This window comes from Rousettus aegyptiacus, unplaced genomic scaffold, assembly GCF_014176215.1.
Source record: "Rousettus aegyptiacus isolate mRouAeg1 unplaced genomic scaffold, mRouAeg1.p scaffold_m13_p_2, whole genome shotgun sequence".
Classification (NCBI taxonomy): domain Eukaryota; kingdom Metazoa; phylum Chordata; class Mammalia; order Chiroptera; family Pteropodidae; genus Rousettus; species Rousettus aegyptiacus.
This window is the reverse complement of record NW_023416295.1, coordinates 33,824,133-33,843,498: the sequence shown is the minus strand read 5'-3', so window position 1 is coordinate 33,843,498 and position 19,366 is coordinate 33,824,133. Positions and strand designations below refer to the sequence as shown.

At 35.8% G+C, this 19,366-nt stretch overlaps 1 protein-coding gene across 4 annotated transcripts in view; it reads left to right on the top strand.

Moving 5' to 3' along the window:
* Positions 1-18,739, top strand: part of MYO1B (myosin IB) — a 158,491-nt gene extending 139,752 nt beyond the window's left edge. The window contains exons 23-31 of one of the 4 annotated variants that reach the window (XM_036237855.1): positions 66-152; positions 1,878-1,964; positions 5,029-5,103; positions 6,530-6,664; positions 8,507-8,613; positions 10,966-11,098; positions 11,449-11,601; positions 13,070-13,197; positions 17,418-18,739. In XM_036237855.1, the coding sequence (XP_036093748.1) occupies positions 66-152; positions 1,878-1,964; positions 5,029-5,103; positions 6,530-6,664; positions 8,507-8,613; positions 10,966-11,098; positions 11,449-11,601; positions 13,070-13,197; positions 17,418-17,541 (1,029 nt within the window). In that variant the 3' untranslated portion in view covers positions 17,542-18,739. The remainder of the gene's footprint in view (positions 1-65; positions 153-1,877; positions 1,965-5,028; positions 5,104-6,529; positions 6,665-8,506; positions 8,614-10,965; positions 11,099-11,448; positions 11,602-13,069; positions 13,198-17,417) is intronic. The other 3 variants (XM_036237856.1, XM_036237857.1, XM_036237858.1) reach the window with 3 other exon arrangements.
* The last annotated feature ends 627 nt before the right edge of the window (positions 18,740-19,366 follow it).

Below are 19,366 nucleotides of genomic sequence, written 5' to 3'. Positions count from 1 at the left end.
TGAAAATCAGCAGTAACCTTTCCTGCCTTAAACTTTTCTGTAACTCCTTTTCACATGCATCACAGGCGCGAAGGGAACTGAGCCGGCTGAAGGAGGAGGCTAGGAATAAACATGCTATTGCAGTTATTTGGGCTTACTGGCTTGGATCTAAGGTACTTTATATGCACATCTCATCACTCCATCCTCGAATCTGCAATAATCAGTCTGTAGTTCTAGAATATCAGGGGATGAACGAATACAATTAACAGTGGCTCATACTGGTGCATGGCCTAGCAGCTGGGTCTAATAAACCTGGAGATGTTAGTGTCAGCAGTACACGATAGGAAGCTTAAGCATGTACAGGCAAAAAAGACTAATTGCTTACTATTGAGACACTAGTTGCTGTTTTTTTAAACTCTTAAGAACATGCATGTTTAATTTTTGCTTTTTTTTTATTTTTTGTTTTTTTTCTTTTTTGGGGTAGGGGGGAAGGGGGCATGTTGAAAATGTTCAGGTTTGGGCCTTAGTTGGTTTTCTGCAATGTGTTGGCAACGGAAACTCCTTTAATGCATGCCTTAAATATTAATCTATGAATGAAACTTTTTTAGGCTCACTGTGGCAGCTATTGATGATTATAAGCAAAATATTATATGTGGAAAGAATTATCAGTGATTTACAGAAAGCTATGTTCATGCAAAGCTAGCTCTAATTGCCACTGAAGAATCCCAGGAATTTCAGCATCAGCTGTTTGTTTTCAGAAACAAAGGCCTCCTGAAATGCTCTCACTAATCCCCAGGCAGAGTCGTGGGCTCTGTGAACATTTCACAAACCCCAAGGGACAAGAGTTTTAGATGTTTTTGTTACTTGGAAAATCAAAGGTCATCTCTGCTAAAAATGTGTATTCCAGTTAGAAACACAAATACCAATATATTCCTGTTTTTAAGTCTACCTTGTAAGTCTACCAGTATAAGCCTATCTTGTGAGTAAAATGAGAAAAGTGAACATTTTGCCCATGTGAAGATCTTGCCTAAAACTCACCAAAGTTGTTCATTCGTGTTCTCCCTTGAAAACCATCGAAGAACAAACTAGTCTCTTTTATGGCAGAGGCAGAGGGACTTTTAGAGAGCATTAACCCTGAGATTTCTGCACTGAGTGAGCTCATTTCCTAAGCTGCGTATAGTGTAATGAAAAATCAATGCCTGTCTAATCCTTTCTTTTAAAATGACATGGCTTAGATTAATGTTTCCCTAATATTAATTTTTTAAACCTATAAGTTGTTCCATTTTTTATCTTGTTTCAATATATTTCCTCGTTTGGGGCCTTAGCTAATACCGAATTTTGATACATGCTACTTCCAGTTTTCTAACTGGAAAGAATTTCAAGTTTTGTGTTTTTTTGAACTTTAGGAGAACCACTTTTATTCCTTCCAGTTTTCTAAATAGTTGTTCACAAGAGATGTCTTTTTATACATCCAAATTAATGAACTTAGGAATTCCCTCTACCCCGCCCCCCACCCCACCCCGTTGTGCTGGCAGCAAAGGGAAGTCTACTGAAATTATTAGGAGCCACTCATAGTTCTAAAGGTTTGATAAGGGAAGGAGGGAAAACAGGAGAGAAAAAAGAAGAAGAATGAAAGTAAGGAGTCGGAGGAGTGCTTCCCTTGAGTACCACACAGATTGCCCTCCTCTGAAATAGTCTCAACTCACTAAAAATACAAGGGACTAACTACACCAGCCTGACGCTGATTCTTTGGGTTTAAATGATTATGCACCGTTCCTCTATCATTCTGAAATCCTTATTCATAAATTGGCTCTTCTGTTAGGTCGGGTGTCTTTTCCTGGTCATTTGTGCTGTCTGCATTGGGCTGTCTCTTTTATTTACCATCTAAAACATTCTAGGCTCGAAGGGAATTGAAACACTTGAAGGAGGAGGCTAGGCGCAAGCATGCTGTTGCTGTCATTTGGGCTTACTGGCTTGGACTGAAGGTACTTCCTCAACCCCTTCTTTCTGTCCAGGGTGAACTCAATAAAGCCTAGCACCTACTAACCCTGAGGAAATGATTGATTATGCTTACTGATGGTCTGCACAGTCTTTTACAATGTCATCTTGCCTAATTTTGTTTCTTTTTGAGAATAAACCTGTACACTAATATTTTCTGATTTTATTGTGGTGTATTTCTTTAAATAATAGATTTAAAGTGATAGCAATGTAGCATATTTTATCCAAAACATTTTGTTTTATGTTGTTGTTGTTTTTTTTAGGAGGATGAAGTGCCTTTTTATTTTCTTTTAATTCATGAGACAGAATCACAATAGTAAGCTAAAAGCTGATCCACCGTCTACAGTGACCAGCCAGGGGATATTGGGCTTTTGTTTCCTTTTATCTGCTTATTCTGCTACAACGATGGCTCCTGAAGCAGAGCTATCTTCAGAGTGAAGAAATGTGTTCTCTAATTGTTCAGCATAGAAACCAATAGGTTTCATTTAAATTTACAGATTTAGATGAGTAAGACCAGCAGTGGATCATTCAGGTTAAAGAAAACTTTAATTCAAATGGCTTCTGTTTCAGGGCAGGGTTTACTTCAGAGTGATGCTTGCTAGTTTAGGTAAGGATACATGTAAGTAAATAGGATTCTGGGCTCTGGAAAGAACACCTTCAGAGAGGATAGGATTTTTGTCTTCCTAATATTTAAAAACTCATCACCATAGAGAGCCATTATACTGTCTTTTGGGGATAATAAAGCCTTATTGACACAATTGTTAGTTATTTTTACTTTAATACTATAACAATTCATCTTTTTCTAAATATTTGAGTCTCATCCAGGAAACCATTGACTCTGAATCTGAACAGCATTAGCAGTATCCATAAACTCTGCTTTGAATAATCTGAATTTTTCCCTGAATGTTTAGCCTATAACCTTTTAGAAAATTAACCTTTTTGATTATATTGACTATTCATCAAGTAATTTCTGAAGTAATTAAGTAACTTTATGAATTTAAGATGTTCTGTTTCAAGAACTACTTTTTTAAAAAATCATAACTAAGGATTTTATTTCCCATTTTATTTACATGTTTGAGTTTACATTCTAATTTTCATAAGCGGAAGGAACAAACAACATTGAGTCAAGATTTTTACTCTATAATGACTTCTACCAGCACCATCATATTTATCTTCAGTTTTCTGGGTTTAACTAACTGCATATAATTTCAGAAGTATTTTCATATTAGTAATGTGTGCTAGCAACCTATAAACCAAGTTGAGTTTGTAGGTGAATTCTATGTTAGCTGAAGTTAACTGAGCTAATTAGATATAACTGTCTTTTTTTTTTTCCAGTTTCAGACAAAACAGAAGTATTTTAATGTTTAACAGCCATTATTATTGTTATGAAGTAAAGTTATGTTTCTTTGAAGTCTAAGAATAATAATTTTGTACTTTTTATTATAAAGAATTGTTGATAATGATCAATAGTTTTGCCCTTTTAAAAGACTTCATTCTTATAGAATTGATTATAAAGTTCGGTGGACCCTTTTGGGACTCCAGAGTCCATGATGGAAACCTATTCTGTACGTCAACATGTTGTCACTATGTTTTTTTCTGTATGTAGCTATTGTTTCAGGGGAATAGGCCTGTCCTATGAATATCAAAAAACCTGTTGCAGTGAGCTCAGTTACTTTCAGCTAAATATAGTAAGACTTCTAGTATATTTCTAAGGATATGTTTTCATGAAACCTCACTTCTTTAACTTCTGCTTTGCTACACTATTATAGCTTCAGGAGCCAATTAATAGATATCCATTTTCTCTTTGTCCCTCTAACCTTGTAAGTTTGAAATCTGAAATGCTTATGAATCTAACAACTCCATGGCTATAAGAGGAATGATAATTGGTAACATAGAATATGAATAAAAGGAAGGACTATCTATATGATATGTGGAAGAATTTTTAAATTTGAGTAATATGCAGGTGTATGAGTCTGGCACTCAAATGCCCAGAGGGACCAGGTCATGTGGGTAAGAAAAGTAGCAGGTAGAAGGTGGGTTAGTGATGGGGCCTCATGTGGTTTGGAGCATGCAGCTAGCTACTAGGCCGTTGTCATGTGGGGACAAGGCTCACTGCTGCTAGATCTTAGAAAGTTTTAAGAGAAACTTGTAGTCTGAATTCCTATGTGAGGTTGTTAATTTAAAATATGCATATGAAACATTTTTCTACAAACAATTTGGTTACCACCCCTAAATGTAGAAATATTTTGAACACGTGCAGTTAAACCCAGAACACTAAAGACAGAAGAGAGGTACATAAAGTCTGAATTATTCAGATTGGCTGATATTTTCTAACTCTCCCATTTACACCTGGATAATAATAAATATTTAAGCTTTCCTCTCAATTTCAAAATTATTCATTCAGCAGACACCTCCCTCAGTTATTTTATTTGGTAGACATTAGTATACAATGTAGATAATAACAGTGTAGCAACAAAGAAATAGGTAAACTAAAACTATAATATAACATCTTAAGCACAGTTATAGTATTCATTAGAAAAATTGGCAAGAGTAGAGATGAGAGAAAGATCAATGCCATTCAATGAAAGATAACAGTAGTTCAATTTTTTTTTGTTGTTTTTTTAAAATTCTTAGTTACCTTCAGTTCTCAGTGTATGGTACTGAAATCCTATCTTATATATAAAGCTTTTTGGAAACTGACATAGTTCTTTAGGCATTTTTTTGCCTTTTGCAAACAGTATTTTGATTTGTAATGAGTTTGCAGCTATACCTGTAAAATGTTTCTCATCAGCTCATCAGGTTCTTTAAAAACTAGTTAAGAATATTTAAAACATCAAAAAATATTCTGGTGTTATAATTTTGCATCTCTTAATTTCTTTTTCTCTGACTTAAAATCCACTGTGTCAACATGCTTCAGTTATTTTACTACATCCAGAGAGGCACTTAATAAATTTACTTGTTCTACCTATTTTCATTTTGAATAGAGGTGTATCTTCTTTATGGGCGTGTGCTGGCCACATGTTAACCATTGCATTTTGCTTCTTTTTAAAGGTACGTAGGGAATACAGGAAATTCTTCAGAGCCAATGCTGGAAAGAAAATTTATGAATTTACGATTCAGAGAATTGTAAGTTTACATTTTGTATAGGACTCATTGGAATTATTGTATTAACTAATTAATAGGACCAACTCAATAATTTATAACTTACTTGGTAACAAATCATAACTGTGACCCTGAGAGATTGTGACCTTTTTAAAAATCATTTTTCCTCAAATTCAGTCAGAATTCTGTCAGGAAGAGTTATATGTGGCCTGTACATAATTAATAAAATGTTCTTATTTGACAGAGAGAACATACTTTGGGGAAAGTGAACTCAAGGAAGCCAGGTGTCTTAGTTCAGACTGCTATAAGAAAAATACCATAGACTGGGAGGCTTAAACAATAAACCTTTATTCCTCACAGACTTGGAGGCTGGGCAGCCCAAGATCAGGGTGCCAGCATGGTGTGGTTCGGGTGAGGGCCTCTTGTTTTCTTCACAATGGCAAAGAGAAAGAGAAAAAAAAGAGAGAATCAAGCTCTTTTCTGTCTCCTCTTTTAAGGGCACCAGTCTCATCATGGGAGCTCCACCCTTATGACTTCATCTAAATGTAATTACCTCCCAAAGGCCCCATTTCCTAATGCCATCCCATCAGGGGTTAGGGTTTCAGCATATGAATTTGGGGAAAATGTACCACCCAAATGCTGCTGCAAGGCAAGTTTGGCAAACAGGTTAGTGGGTAGAGGAGGGTGAAGGAGAGCAAGGCTGTGCCAGTCTGCCAGGACGGACTCTGAAGTTCCCCTCTGCCTTTCAGAGAAGTGTATGTTTTTGGTGAAGAGTACAAACTCTCGAGCTAGCTTGCTCTGCCACTTATAGATGTGTGACTTTAGCAAGTTCCTTAACTTTTAGGAGCCTGATTTCATCATCTGTAAAATAGGGATAACAGTAGCAGTGAGCTCATAGATTAATTGTAAGGATTCAAATGGAATAACAGTATAAAGCTCTTAACAGTGCCTGGCCCATATTAAGTACTGTAGAGCAGTGCTGTCCAATAGAACTTTCTGCTATGAGGAACATGTTTTATACATTTGTGGTGCAGTAGAGTAGTCACTAGTGACCTATATGGCTGTTGAACACTTGAAATATAACTAATGTGATTGATGAACTGGATTTTTAATTTTATTTAATTTTAATTACTTAAAATTTAAATATAAATAACCACATGTGACTAATGGCTAAAACAGTACAGCTGGCTACTGTTCGCTGGTGTTAGTATTAGTGTTAATATTAACATTAGTGTTGTTAGTCTTCTCTCTTAACCATTTGGTAGAGCTCAGATTTCCCCAACCAATATGAAGAGTGGAATAGAGACTTTCCAGAGAAGTTTCAGAGTTTTATGGACTAAAACTTGCTAAATTCCACGAAAGACTGCTTTGTTTGATTCTGGTTTATATAAAACAATATTTTTTCTCATGTGTTTTACTCATCTGGTATTTTCTGTCAAACCCAATTCAGGTGCAAAAATATTTCTTGGAAATGAAAAATAAGATGCCTTCCTTATCTCCAATAGACAAGAATTGGCCATCAAGACCTTACCTATTCTTGGATTCTACTCATAAGGAACTAAAAAGGATTTTCCATTTGTGGAGGGTAAAAAAATGTCTTGTTATGTTTTTTTCAGAGACTTCTTATCATATATTTTGAGCGTTTGAGAAGTGTTTTATAGAAGCAGATTTTTATCACATTCTTCCTCTGGCCTGGAGGAGAATTACTTGAGGACTTTGGTATTTTTGAATCATGCCCTGTACTTGGCCTTTGTGCGAAAACCTAGAGCAGCCAGGTGTCCCGCTGGTAGTCTCTCTGTGGTTGGAAACGAGGTGCAGGGCAGATGACTACATTGTTTTTCCCTTTTAGATTCCGGTTACTTTCAAGTAGTTTGTTTTTTTTTTTGTTTTGTTTTCCATTCTATCTAAAAGAATAACCATAAATAGGAGATAAAAAATCATTAAATTTGAACATTGTCGCTTGATGTAGTTAAAGCCTACAAGTTATGAGTTTACTTTGGTAAGATTTATTGAACCCATACACAGACATACATGTGAACTCAAACGTTTTGATGGGCTAGAAAAAAAGCTTTAAAATCCCCTCAGAGACATTAAAAGGATTAAAATTTCCCTCTATGTGAATTAAAGGGAAGCTGAAAATCTATTTGATGTTGCCTTATATTTTGGCTCACTTAATTTTATATGAAAGCATAACATGTAATTTAGTTGTTGCCTGGCATGGGGTACTTGTTTAGGTGTTGACTTTATTTTAATAACTTAGTTGATCAATGGAATGCTATATACATATAGGTATCAGAAATAACAAAAATCATTGGATTGAAGGCCTTATATTTAGTAAGTGAATGACTGATGGATACATCTTCTGGGGGAAACTCTTTTTTTTTGCACAGGAAATGTAGATTTGTTCCTTACAAGACTCATGTATGTGTAGAGTTATAGCATCACTAATTAGTGTAATGGTTCGTACCAGCACAACATATGAAACTGATTCTAAGTTCTGTTTCCTAACTTAGTGAGTCAAATTGGAGAGATTCACCAACATTTCGCGTTCATCTCCCCTTTTGAGTCTGACATAGAAACTATTTTCAGGAGTAACGATGGGGAGTTGCTCATGCTGGGGGCCTGCCCTGCCTCTGCCCTCCCCTGCCTCCGAATCTGACCCTGACTTCCCTCAGATGGTGGGCTGAGAATGAGAGAGGTGTGTTTATTCCTGAAAGGGTGGGCAGCAGTGCTAACGTCCCTTTATACAGTTATATTGGTGGTTCTCAACCACATCTGTTATGGAATTTTTTAGAGAGATCATCTAAAAAACTTGGCCCTGCTCCTCCCACCACCCCCTGTCTCCTTTCAGTGCAATCTCAGAATTGGGATGAAGAGGAGATTTCTCAGGTCTCACGTCCAGATTGTAAAATGGTAGTAGGGGATTTGGAACAGCATTTTTCAAACTGTAGGTCATAGCACATTTCTGGGTCATGAAATCAATTTAGTAGGCTACAACCAACATTTTTAAATGAAATAGAATAGAAAATAATAGAGCACATGACGTATTGAAAGGATAAGTATTGTGTGTGTGTAAATGTGTGCACCAGCTTGTGCTGTATGATGTTTTTCTCACTGTGAATCTGTAAGAGTGTGGCAGCCTCAGGGCTGAAGGATGTCCAGGGACTGACGTCATTGTGGAAGGAAACGACACCCCCATCAAGGTCTATGCCAGCAGGGCCCTTTTATGTTTTGAAGAAGCATCTCAAGTTCTGCACTGTAGGCAATGAAACCCACAAAAGAAAAATGCTGTTGTCCTTTTAAGTGAATATTTTATACACATTCACTCTTATTCTTGCTGCTGTTAAATTGGTTTATTATATGTAAGAATGAGTAATGATTTATTTATATAAGTGATATCTTTTTTCCTTTTTTTTGTATCTCACAGTGTAAAAAATACAGGGACCAATTCACAGACCAGCAGAAACTTATTTATGAAGAGAAACTAGAAGCCAGTGAACTCTTCAAAGACAAGAAGGCTTTATACCCATCTAGGTACTATGGCTTTGCTTTACTCATAAAAGTCAATATTTTAAAAGTTTTTCAAATATATTTGTAGGTCTTTTCTAATAGGGTTTGATTTCAGTAATACACAAGAAATTTTTAATTCTATGAATTATTTTACGAGCAGCTGGATATGAATAACAGACACCTTGGAACAAGGGCTTCTGTACTATAATGAAATGAGATTAACTTTATTGATTTTACTCCATTATCATTAGCTTGAACACTCAACTAAATAATTGGAAGTCACCATTTAAAATAATAAATAGTATAGGCTATTCAGATAAATTTACATTGGAAATTCCTGTTAGTTTCCATGGTTTTTAGAAGACTACGTGATCATTTAGAATTCCAGTTTCTGTTGGCCATATACTGCAATCACCATTCCAATCTTCCTACTTTATTTAATAAGCTGGATTAGAATCTCATCTTTAAGATCAATGTAAAGACAAGCTAGTATATCACTTTTTGAGTGTTGTCTAAGCACTTGGTGCACCGCCTTTGGTCTGCTGACTCATTGAGCATGACTGGTGGCCAGCGAAAGAAGGAACACCAATTACAAGTTTGCCCAGTGAACTCTTTGGTAAAGACTGGTTATCTCACATTTCCAAGTTCATCATTTCCCCCCAGAATTCCTATCCCTTTTTCATCTGGTATTTATAAAAAAAAGAAAAAGAAAAGAAAAGAAAAGATTGTATAATTTCAAGCTAAATCTGTAACAACTTTTAGTTTCTCACAAAGAATGGCCTAGAAATAAAAATGCATTATATGCAAAGCATATTTACATTTATTATGTATGGTGCGTTTGTATTTTCTATGCCTTCACACATTTGAAAGCTCTTCCTTTTAAAGAATTAAAGAACATAAGTTGCCAGACTCATTTGGTTTAAATATTTTAAATGACACAGCTTCCTTGGTCAGCTGATTTGGCTGTTTGAGGTGGTATATACTTCTCTAAGTCAAACATAGTGTCTAAATTCAAAGTTGTCCAAAGTACCTGCTATCTGTAGCATTTCAAACAGAAAAATTGTCTCTGCTTTCTCCAGCAACTAATTTTATTTAACTTTTCATTTATATATTTTTAGATTACAAGTAATCTTCTTAATTAACATTCCCTATGGATGACTTCAGAAACTGGGGAGAGAAAAATGCATTTTTGAAGAAACAAATTCAAAGACTCTTAGCACTCTTCATTAAAAACATGTTTGATTATGAACAACAACCAAAAATGTTAACATCAAGCCAGTTTTTTTCTGGGTGGGGGGAATGTCTTATCAGTTTTCAGGAATGGTGGCACACTCGCCCTACAGCAGTTTGAGGAGTGGAATAATTGACCCTCCCACCACCGTGTGAAACAGCAGCCCTCATGGGTGTGGGCCTTTCCTATCCTGGTTGCTGTGAAACACTGACCACCCACGTGGATTTTTCTTCCCCATCCTCCACATACAACACAAGCATGGAAAGTTGTATTTGCAAATGACAAGAACTTTATAGCTCAAAATGAAGCTGCAGAGTTGGGTTTTGTTGTTGTTGTTTGGGTTTGTTTTGTTTTGTTTTGTGTCTTTGAAGAAGCTACCCTGAGTGTCTCACCACAATTCTTTAGGGAAATTGATATTTTAGTGTTATGTGCATGATTATGCCTTTAGTGAGAAGTAACTTGTTTGGAAGAAAACTGCTCGGATTCTAAATGTTGACCTTGGCCACTTCTGTCCATTTAGTGGTATATCCTAGGAGGAGAGGCCTGATTTTTCTTTCATATATTGCCTCTTTAAAGCCAGAATTACATGATAATGTTAATCGTCCTACAGTTTTCTTCCGAAGTGGTTGCTCTAGATCTATTTTTTCCCCCAAAAGGCCTATTGATTTTCTTACTCTTCAAGAAAAAGAAATTGTTTCCTTTGGATCAGGTGATGGTGTGATTTGGGCTTTTTTCCATTGCTACATATTGTTTGAAGGCATTTATACATTTTGTGTGTGTGTGTGTGTGGGTAGCTGTCAACAGATTAGAAGGACTTGTCTTTTCTTTTGTATGAGGCCCTGGGCTTGGGTTTTTATTGTCATTCTTGTGATTTCTATATTGACTGTTCCATGTGATATGATTTTTATCAAAGTCCCACCTACCAAATGCCATGATCACATCAAAAATATATTTGAAATAGGGTTAAGTTTCTTTTTCCAACTTATATTTAGGACAGGTATGAGTATAATGTATAAAATATATCAAGTAAGTTAACTTTTTATGAAGTTGTCAGACACTCTTTGGAATCTATTGACCTGTTATCTTTTTCCAGTCTGCTTCCATTTGCAATCATTTCTAATGTGAGGGAATTTTTTTCTCTTTAGTGTTGGGCAACCATTCCAAGGGGCTTACCTGGAAATCAATAAGAATCCCAAATACAAGAAACTCAAAGATGCCATTGAAGAAAAGATTATCATTGCTGAAGTTGTGAACAAAATTAACCGTGCAAATGGGAAGGTAAAAATGCTAACCCTGAAGACTTATAAGAAGTGTTTTATCAGTTGGGACAGTCATCTTTATTTTTTTAAAGTTAAAACTTGCATTTTATATTCTCAGCAGAGTTACTGTGAAGGGAGCTATTTTCCTTTACCTTTATTTAAGCTTACGTGAAATTTTGCTTGTTTTCTGAAATTTTTATGAATTAAAATACATCGTCTCTGTCTTTTAGTGTGTTCTTGGTTTGTATAGGTAGGCATGCTGAAAGATATTGGAATAAAATGTGTATTTCTGCAAATAGCTAATGTTTAAACCTATGGGCCATTTTGGGGGTATTGATTTTACATCCTTTTTTTTGTTTTTTGTTTTAGAGTACATCCCGGATTTTCCTCTTAACAAATAATAATCTCCTTCTTGCTGATCAAAAATCTGGACAGATCAAGTCAGAAGTTCCCCTGGTGGATGTGACCAAAGTATCGATGAGCTCACAAAATGATGGCTTCTTTGCCATCCACCTCAGAGAGGTAAAGATTCAACTACTGACTTGACTGAAAGATCTCTGCGATTGTCCAGTCTCTCAGCCGTTGATTTAAAATTTTCCACATTGAATAATCCTATTACTTGAAGTCTATATATCCTTATTATTAATTTGCAGATTTTGGCTGTATTGACTCCTATGTAAATCTCAGGCTTGGTTTTTCAGTAATCAAATAAGATTAATCACTTTTATTGCCTTGTTTGTTTGAGTTCTAATCTTCCTGAATAGCTTTTGTTTACACCCACTATGGTGTCCATTATTTTGAAACTATTGCATGGGAGTGTCAAGATATTTTAAATTATGCTTCTTCCTGCTGTTTCTTCTGTATACCAATTTAGTGAATATCTTCTTCAATTTTAATTTGGGGGTTTTTATTAAAGAATGTAACTACAACAAACAACTGCCTAACAATTTAGACCTAAAGATTTTTTCATGTTATGTGCTTTTAGCTTGACCGAGACCTCCTGACTTGAATGGAGTGGTTAAGAATATAAGCTCTGGAGCTGGTCTCACTAACTTTATAGTGACCTTGGCCAAGTCATTTAGCTTTCACGTGCCTTCCTAATTTTTCTCCTCTTTAAAAGGGGAATGATAATGGTACCTACTTCATAGTGTTACAAGGATTAAATGAAATATTATGTAAAGTGCTTAGCATAACACTTGCCACCTAATAAATAGTCACTGAATGAATAGATATCAGTGAATAGTAATCATATTTAGGGACATGCATCTAGCTAATAGTGCACTTATCTAGCTGATTCTAAACTTAGACTACAATAAGCTTAGTTATCCTGTTTTCCCAACTGTGAATCTTAAACAAATCATATCAGATCCTATGACAGTAATTCTGAACCTTGATTACACATTAAATAACACTAATTCCCAGGCCATACCCCCAGTTCAACCAAATCAGAGTTTCTTGGAATGGTACATAAGCATCCTATTCTTTTAAAGCTTCCTAGATGAGTCCCTTGTGTAGTAGCTAAGGTTGCGAGCCACTGCCCTAGGTATATTTGTTGAAAATGTTATTGTTATTTTTTTTAACCAAATCACTGAGGAGTTTTTTAAGCAGCTCTTTCAGAATGAGTTATAGGTTAGGTCATTGCTTCTTGAACCTGAATGTGCAAACCCAGGGATCTTATCGTGGGCTCATAGTCAGTGGGCCTACAGTAGGGATTCGGGTTCTGCTTTTCTAACAAGCTCCCAGGTGATGCTGATGGTGCTTCTGGTACATAGAACAACTGTGAGTAGCAAGGGGTTAGGTAACCTTCCTGAAGTGCTCTGAGCAAGTTGGAAGGAATACTGCTTTTGTAATGACTGTTTATTGAGGAGAATGGACTTCAGCAGCCAATGTTTTAAAGAAGCTGTGAATATGTTTTCAACCAAACCTGTGGACATTTACCTCCTAAGCTGTCTTTAATTATGATAGTCTGACTCTGGTTTTGTCTTTTTAGGGCTCTGAAGCAGCTAGTAAAGGAGACTTTCTCTTCAGCAGTGACCACCTGATTGAAATGGCCACCAAGCTCTATCGGACGACTCTCAGCCAAACCAAACAGAAGCTCAATATTGAAATTTCCGATGAGTATGTTTACGAATTGCTTGAATATACCTTTTCACTTTCACTTTTATTGTTTTAGTTGAACAGTCAGATCACATTTATTTGTACAACCACTACTTATTAAATATCAAGCACGTGTCTGGCATTCATTCTAGATGATGGGTGGGAGGTGAATGACCAAGGTTCTGTTTTCGTGCACCTGACATCCTAGTGGAAGAGACAAATATGCACAGATAAAATAATAACTAGGTGACAGTTTTGGTTAGTGGCAAGTGCTTATGGATGGGAATAATAGAAGGCAAGTTAAGGGTCAGAGGGTGTCACATTTGATATGGAGATCAGGGAGTCCTCTTTTTAGTGACATTTGAGTCAAGACTGAAATCAAGGGAGCAAGACAGGAAGCAATCTAGGGAGAGTCCTTCCTGGGCACAGAGGGAGCAGGTGCAAAGGCCCAAAGACGTGAGTGAGTTTCTTGGCAGAGTGAAACGGTAGAAAAAGACCCTGGAGAGAGAAGCAGGAGAGCCCAGCCATGTGGGAGCCTGGTAGCTAAGGTAAAGAGTTGATATCTTACTGAGAATAATGGAAAGCTAATACAGGTTTTGAGCAAGGGTTTGGAATGATCTGATTTATTGTTTTCAGAGATCACTTTGGCTGTAGTGTAGAGAGTAGCTATAGGGAGGCAAGAGTAAAAGTAGAGAAAATAGGAGCTTCTCTGAGCTGTCTAGGGTGAGAATGATGTGGCTTAGGCTAGGGTATGAGTGGGAGGTAGTGAGAAATTATCAAGTTCCCCGTGTGGTTGAAGGTAAGCAAAAGAATTTATTAACAGATTGGTTGTTGGGTTTTGGACCTGAGCCCAAATGGCAATAGATGACACTGAGGAAAGAAAGCTTTGGGGGTGTCCGGGGTGGGGTGAAATCAAGAGTGCTGTTTTGAATGTGTTATATTTGAAATGGCCTTTATTTTCACATAGATAGCTAGAGTATAGACTAAGCATTCCATGTTGACAAGGGTTCAGTAGTGCTAAGATTGTATAATTTTGAAATGTGCATTTTTTACTTTACATTAAGGCTCTAATTATAGACATTATTTGCATGCAATTTGGAGGCCCCCTCATTCATTAAATCCATCAATAATGAGATTATTTGAAAGAATTTGAGTTACGTTGTTTGCTATTTAATGATTACTTTTCAATAGATTGTTTACTATTTGCTTAAATACTTTTTTTGCATATAGTAAAAATTTATGTAACCAGATTGTTCAGGAAATGATTTTATCTTCCAATTAAGATTTTGCCAGACTATAATGTTTGAACTCATTTTAAAAGTCTTTCTAAAATCAATCCATACTCATTTCTACACCTTTGTAAGCCAAACATACTCTCCTTGATGCGTTAGGATTTATAGAACCTTAGTCATTATCTATTCTCATCCTACACTAAAAGTGGTGTTCAGATTGGGTGGGAGACTGGCCTTTATGGATACTCTACATTGGAAATTGCAGTTTGGGTCTTTTTGTTGTTGAGTCCTTTCTCATAAAACAAAGAATAGTAGGAAGTACGATAATGACTAGTTGGGTTCTTATTAATTAAGGTTTTACCTGGTAGAGCCTGTTAGAGCTGTAAACTCGTAGTTGAAATTTTGTATAACAGAATGCTGGGCTTCTGTTTTGGTGGGACTGCTAATTCCCACTATCATGGAATATTATGTGTATTCCAGATGCAGAACTATTTGGTATATGGATGAAGCAGTCTTGTAGTTGGCCAACTAGATTAATAAGGCTGTTTTTATGAAAAAAATCACACCAACAGCCAGGCCACAAAGGCTGGCTACTTTTAAGCATTTCCTGAACTGGTATTCTAAGAACACTGCCTTCTTAGGATCTTAATAATGATGAGCTGTGAAGAAAGTGTTCTCTAGTGCATATTTACAATCTTTCTTTTAGAGGCCCTTCTCAGAGCCTCCAAATCTTAGTCTTGTTGCACATTATGACTCTCCTGAGGGGCTTGAGAGGAGAGCGTGTGCTATTTCTCGAATGTAATCAACCTTAGAACCCCTCCAGTGGCTCTCACAGTTTGTATTTGAGGCACACGATCACAGAACACTGATGGGGATGGTTTGCTTCTGGGCTTCAGGGACCCTGCCTTGTCACAGAGAGGGATGTGACATCCTGGATGTGTAAGCTTTCAGTAAACGTGCTTGTCTGAGTAAAGATAGACGGTGTGGTCCCCTGAAGAAAACAAACATTTAATAGCATTATAAACTAGCCTGTAACACCTCTTCTTCTCTGATTTCTAATTATTGAATGGTCTCATAAAAATAAAATACCTGATGCAACCTTGCATAGCACCCATGGTCCCTTGCCCAGGCAGCACAGAAAGCCACCTGTCAGAGCAAGATTCCCATGTAGCCTCTGTCTCATAGCCTGGGGGAGCTCTTACACAGGGATTATATAATCTTTTTGGAGAGCATTTTAAGTATAAACAAAATTTTATAAAGTCATGAGCAGGGATGCCCATGATGTATTTTCCAGCCCTGAGTGGCTTTGATCCATTTTATTGCCTGCTGTACAGAGTAGTATTATAAACAGCCTTCAGCTCAGTAACCAAAACCTTCCTTGGTACAGCCTTTTCAGAAGTAGAAGTAGCTATTCTAACAAACCTAGTCTCCATCATCATGGATAAACTGGATGTCAGTGTACAGAGGCAGAGTAAAAGTCCCTTGTACTCCTTCAAGCAGTTTTGACATGGACGTGTAGAAGTGAGAACTGAATTACTGAGAAACTCAACTGCTTTGTAATTTCTAGTTCTTAAACTCCCAAACTCTTCAAATGGTTGCATTTTAAGGAGAACCTTAAATAACAGGTATAGTATTTCTAAAAATGAAGTTCCGAATATATCAAAAAGTAAAGTGAATTTGTTCCATTAAATATTTTTAAGTACTTGTGTATACATGTACATGTATATACTCATGTGTACATAATACACATCCCTGTATACACACATATATATTGTTTAAGTTATACAGTTGTCTTTCTGGATATTTTAAACCAAAACAACTAACCAACAGTCCTTTTGCTGTGGAGTTCTAACTGGTATTAGTACATGTGAAATAGTACATTGGACATTATTGTTTGCTGGAGGGTGATTTTTTGGTTACCCATGTCCTTACTGTGGGGCCATGCTTCAGTTTTCTCTTTGATGAAATACAGATAAATAAAAGCACTTACCTCATAGAATTATTTTAAAGTTGTGTTGATATTTGTAACTTACTATAAACAATGTGGTGCATGGTAAATACTCAATAAATTATAGCTATTGTTGTTACTTCTAGAGTGAATCGTAATCATGAATTGTGAGCATGGAGACAGCCTGGGTATGCTTAAGTTACTGGAAAAAGGACTCTATACATTTGTTATATTACAAGTGGTCTTTGAGAATTAAAATGTAAAAATATTTGATTTTTCCAATGTGTGTGTTTGTGTTAAGCTTAAAAGATGTTTTTGTTTTTCTTTCACACACACAGATAAGAGTATACATGCCAGAGAGATATCTCAGACAAGTGAATCTGGAACTATAGCTTTTTTCAGTGTTTTCAAATTGGAATAAAAAAAAAAAACATTTTAAGCTCAGAAATACTGTCGTTTTAAAACAACCAGTGAATCAGAAGCTTATGTATCACATTTCACTCCAGTAGATAATGTTTGCAAAACATGGGCTATTCAGACAGTGAAACTGAGACTAATGTTTACAGAACAAAGCTGTTTCGATCTTTGCTGTTGTCATGGATATGACAAAAATTGCGTAGGAAGTATGTGAATAACCAAAGTTTAGAAACCATAGTCTGTAGGATCTCTAGATCTTTTCTTTTTCTGAAATTCTTTATTTCATTTTCTCAATTTGTTGATAATTTGATGGGTTCCCTCCTCCAGCTTATGTTTTTGCTATGCAAAATTAGAGAAAAATGGAAAAATAGCGTGTTGGTCTTTCTATTTGAAATATGGAAATAATTATTCTTATCTTATTGGAATATGATGAATTAATGAACTTCAGTTTACTTAGAGCTAAATGATGACTGCTGGAATTAAAATGCAATATAACATCCGATGATCTGATTCTATGTATAGAAGCTCTAATATAAAGAGGAAAAACTCTTCAAGATCGACATCCATTAAAAACAAAAGCTAATGTTAGTGCAATGATCAGCTGTTCTGTGTTTGCTTTAATTTGTCTTATTCTTTTCTCCTAGGTTCCTGGTGCAGTTCAGACAGGACAAAGTATGTGTGAAGTTTATTCAGGGCAACCAGAAAAATGGGAGTGTCCCAACGTGCAAACGAAAAAACAACCGTCTCCTTGAAGTCGCTGTTCCTTAACGGGTGCCTCCTCTCTGCTTTCATGGACTTGTTTCTTTGTAATAGTGCAATTTGGTTTTGTTTTGTTTGGGTTCATTGTATGTCTGGAAATTGTCAAAGGCTAATACCATTAGAGTTCCTTGGCAAAATAAAAATATTTGACTAATCATTTTTTATTATTGGAATAGTTTTAACCCTTAAAGTGCATATTCTGTCCTGCGACAGGATTGTAAAAACTAACAGTGTCTTTGCCGTGTCATATGTGTTCTATGTTTAGTCGTCATGTTAGATCTGTGTACCCTAAATCAACATATTACTCATAAATCATTAATACATCTAAGTATAGGAAATGGTCTTAAAAAATAGTGTATCCACTCATCAAATATTTATGGAATGCCTGCTCTGTGCTAGGCACTGTGCTAGATGGTTTGAAAAGTTATTAGGACATTTGCTTGTTTGTTTTTAAGGGCACTGCATTCTGGCTGGTTTGTGCTGACTTTACTAGGGCTAAGAGAGTTTGAAGATGTTGAGACCAAAACAGTAACTGTTGACAATGGACAGCATGATTAGCAATCTTGTAGTGTGACTTTAACAATATATACTTCGAGAAGGGCTGGTCCTAGGAAGTAGAACTATATGACTGGGTAAAATGCCTACACATGTGATTTCTATTTGAAAAGAGAAAACTGACATTTGGACAGGACTTTTTAATTCGTTTAGATCTCTTGTAATTGCTTAGAAAACAGAGTCATTCCTATTTTAGAAAAAGTGACAGAAGCAGTCCAGTAAGATTATATTTTCCTGTTTCTGTTAAACATCATATATGATCCTACACATGCTAATATTTACAGAGTATTGTCTTCACCCAGATTTAAGTAAATAATTTAAACAGTGAATACAGTGGAGGGCTGAAAGCCTTTCAGATAGTGGCAAACATTGTATATGATGTGCAATAAACATCCAAGATCTTTTTTGAAAGTTTTATTTATAATAAACATTTTGTATGAGAGAAGTGATTGGTACAGGGTACATATTTGCATATCTTAATCAAGAATCAAAATTGTTTGTGTTAATTTGCAGGACTTTTTTTTCAAATTTACAATAAGGATTCATTTTGCAAGCTACATTTTAAACTTTGGAATCAAATTGTTTCTTATTTGGGAGAATAATGTATATACAATGGTATGTTAAATAATAAAACTGTTCTAATTTGGTGCCATTTTCTGGATCACAACTGTATTTTTGTATTTCAAGCTATATTCTTAGGTTGTGTATCAAAATATTGTTGCACAGAAAGGCTTTACAATCCAAACATTTTATGTTCTCTGTGTAATGAATTTCACTTATCTTTTGTAAATCAGAAACATTCACAGAAAGTATTTCCTGGGGATTTTCTTTTAATTTTTGTGCTGAAAATATTGCTTCCGTAAAGAAATTCTCAGAAGACTTTGTGTTCATTGGTGCAGACAGAGTACATGACAACTTTCTTCCAGTCTTCTCCAACGTGTACTTAAAGTGGCAGATTGATGGTTCCTGAAATAGGTGAATAGAAATTTGAAACTGAGAGGTGTTTCTTAAAAAATGTTTTTAAAGATATGTAACACATTCACATTTGTTCAACATACAAATAAGTATAAAAAGGTAATACAATATGGATTCTCCATTCCATCAGTCACCCATCCGCTCAGTTCCCATGCCCCCCCAAAAGTTAACCGCTGGTTTTAGTTGTTTTTGCGTTACTTTATGCTCATGCTTACAAGAGGCAATAAAAATATAGATTCTCATCTTCCTCCTGCTTAGTAGACAAAAGCTAACATAGGCATTGTTCTTTGCTTTTTTTTTTTTT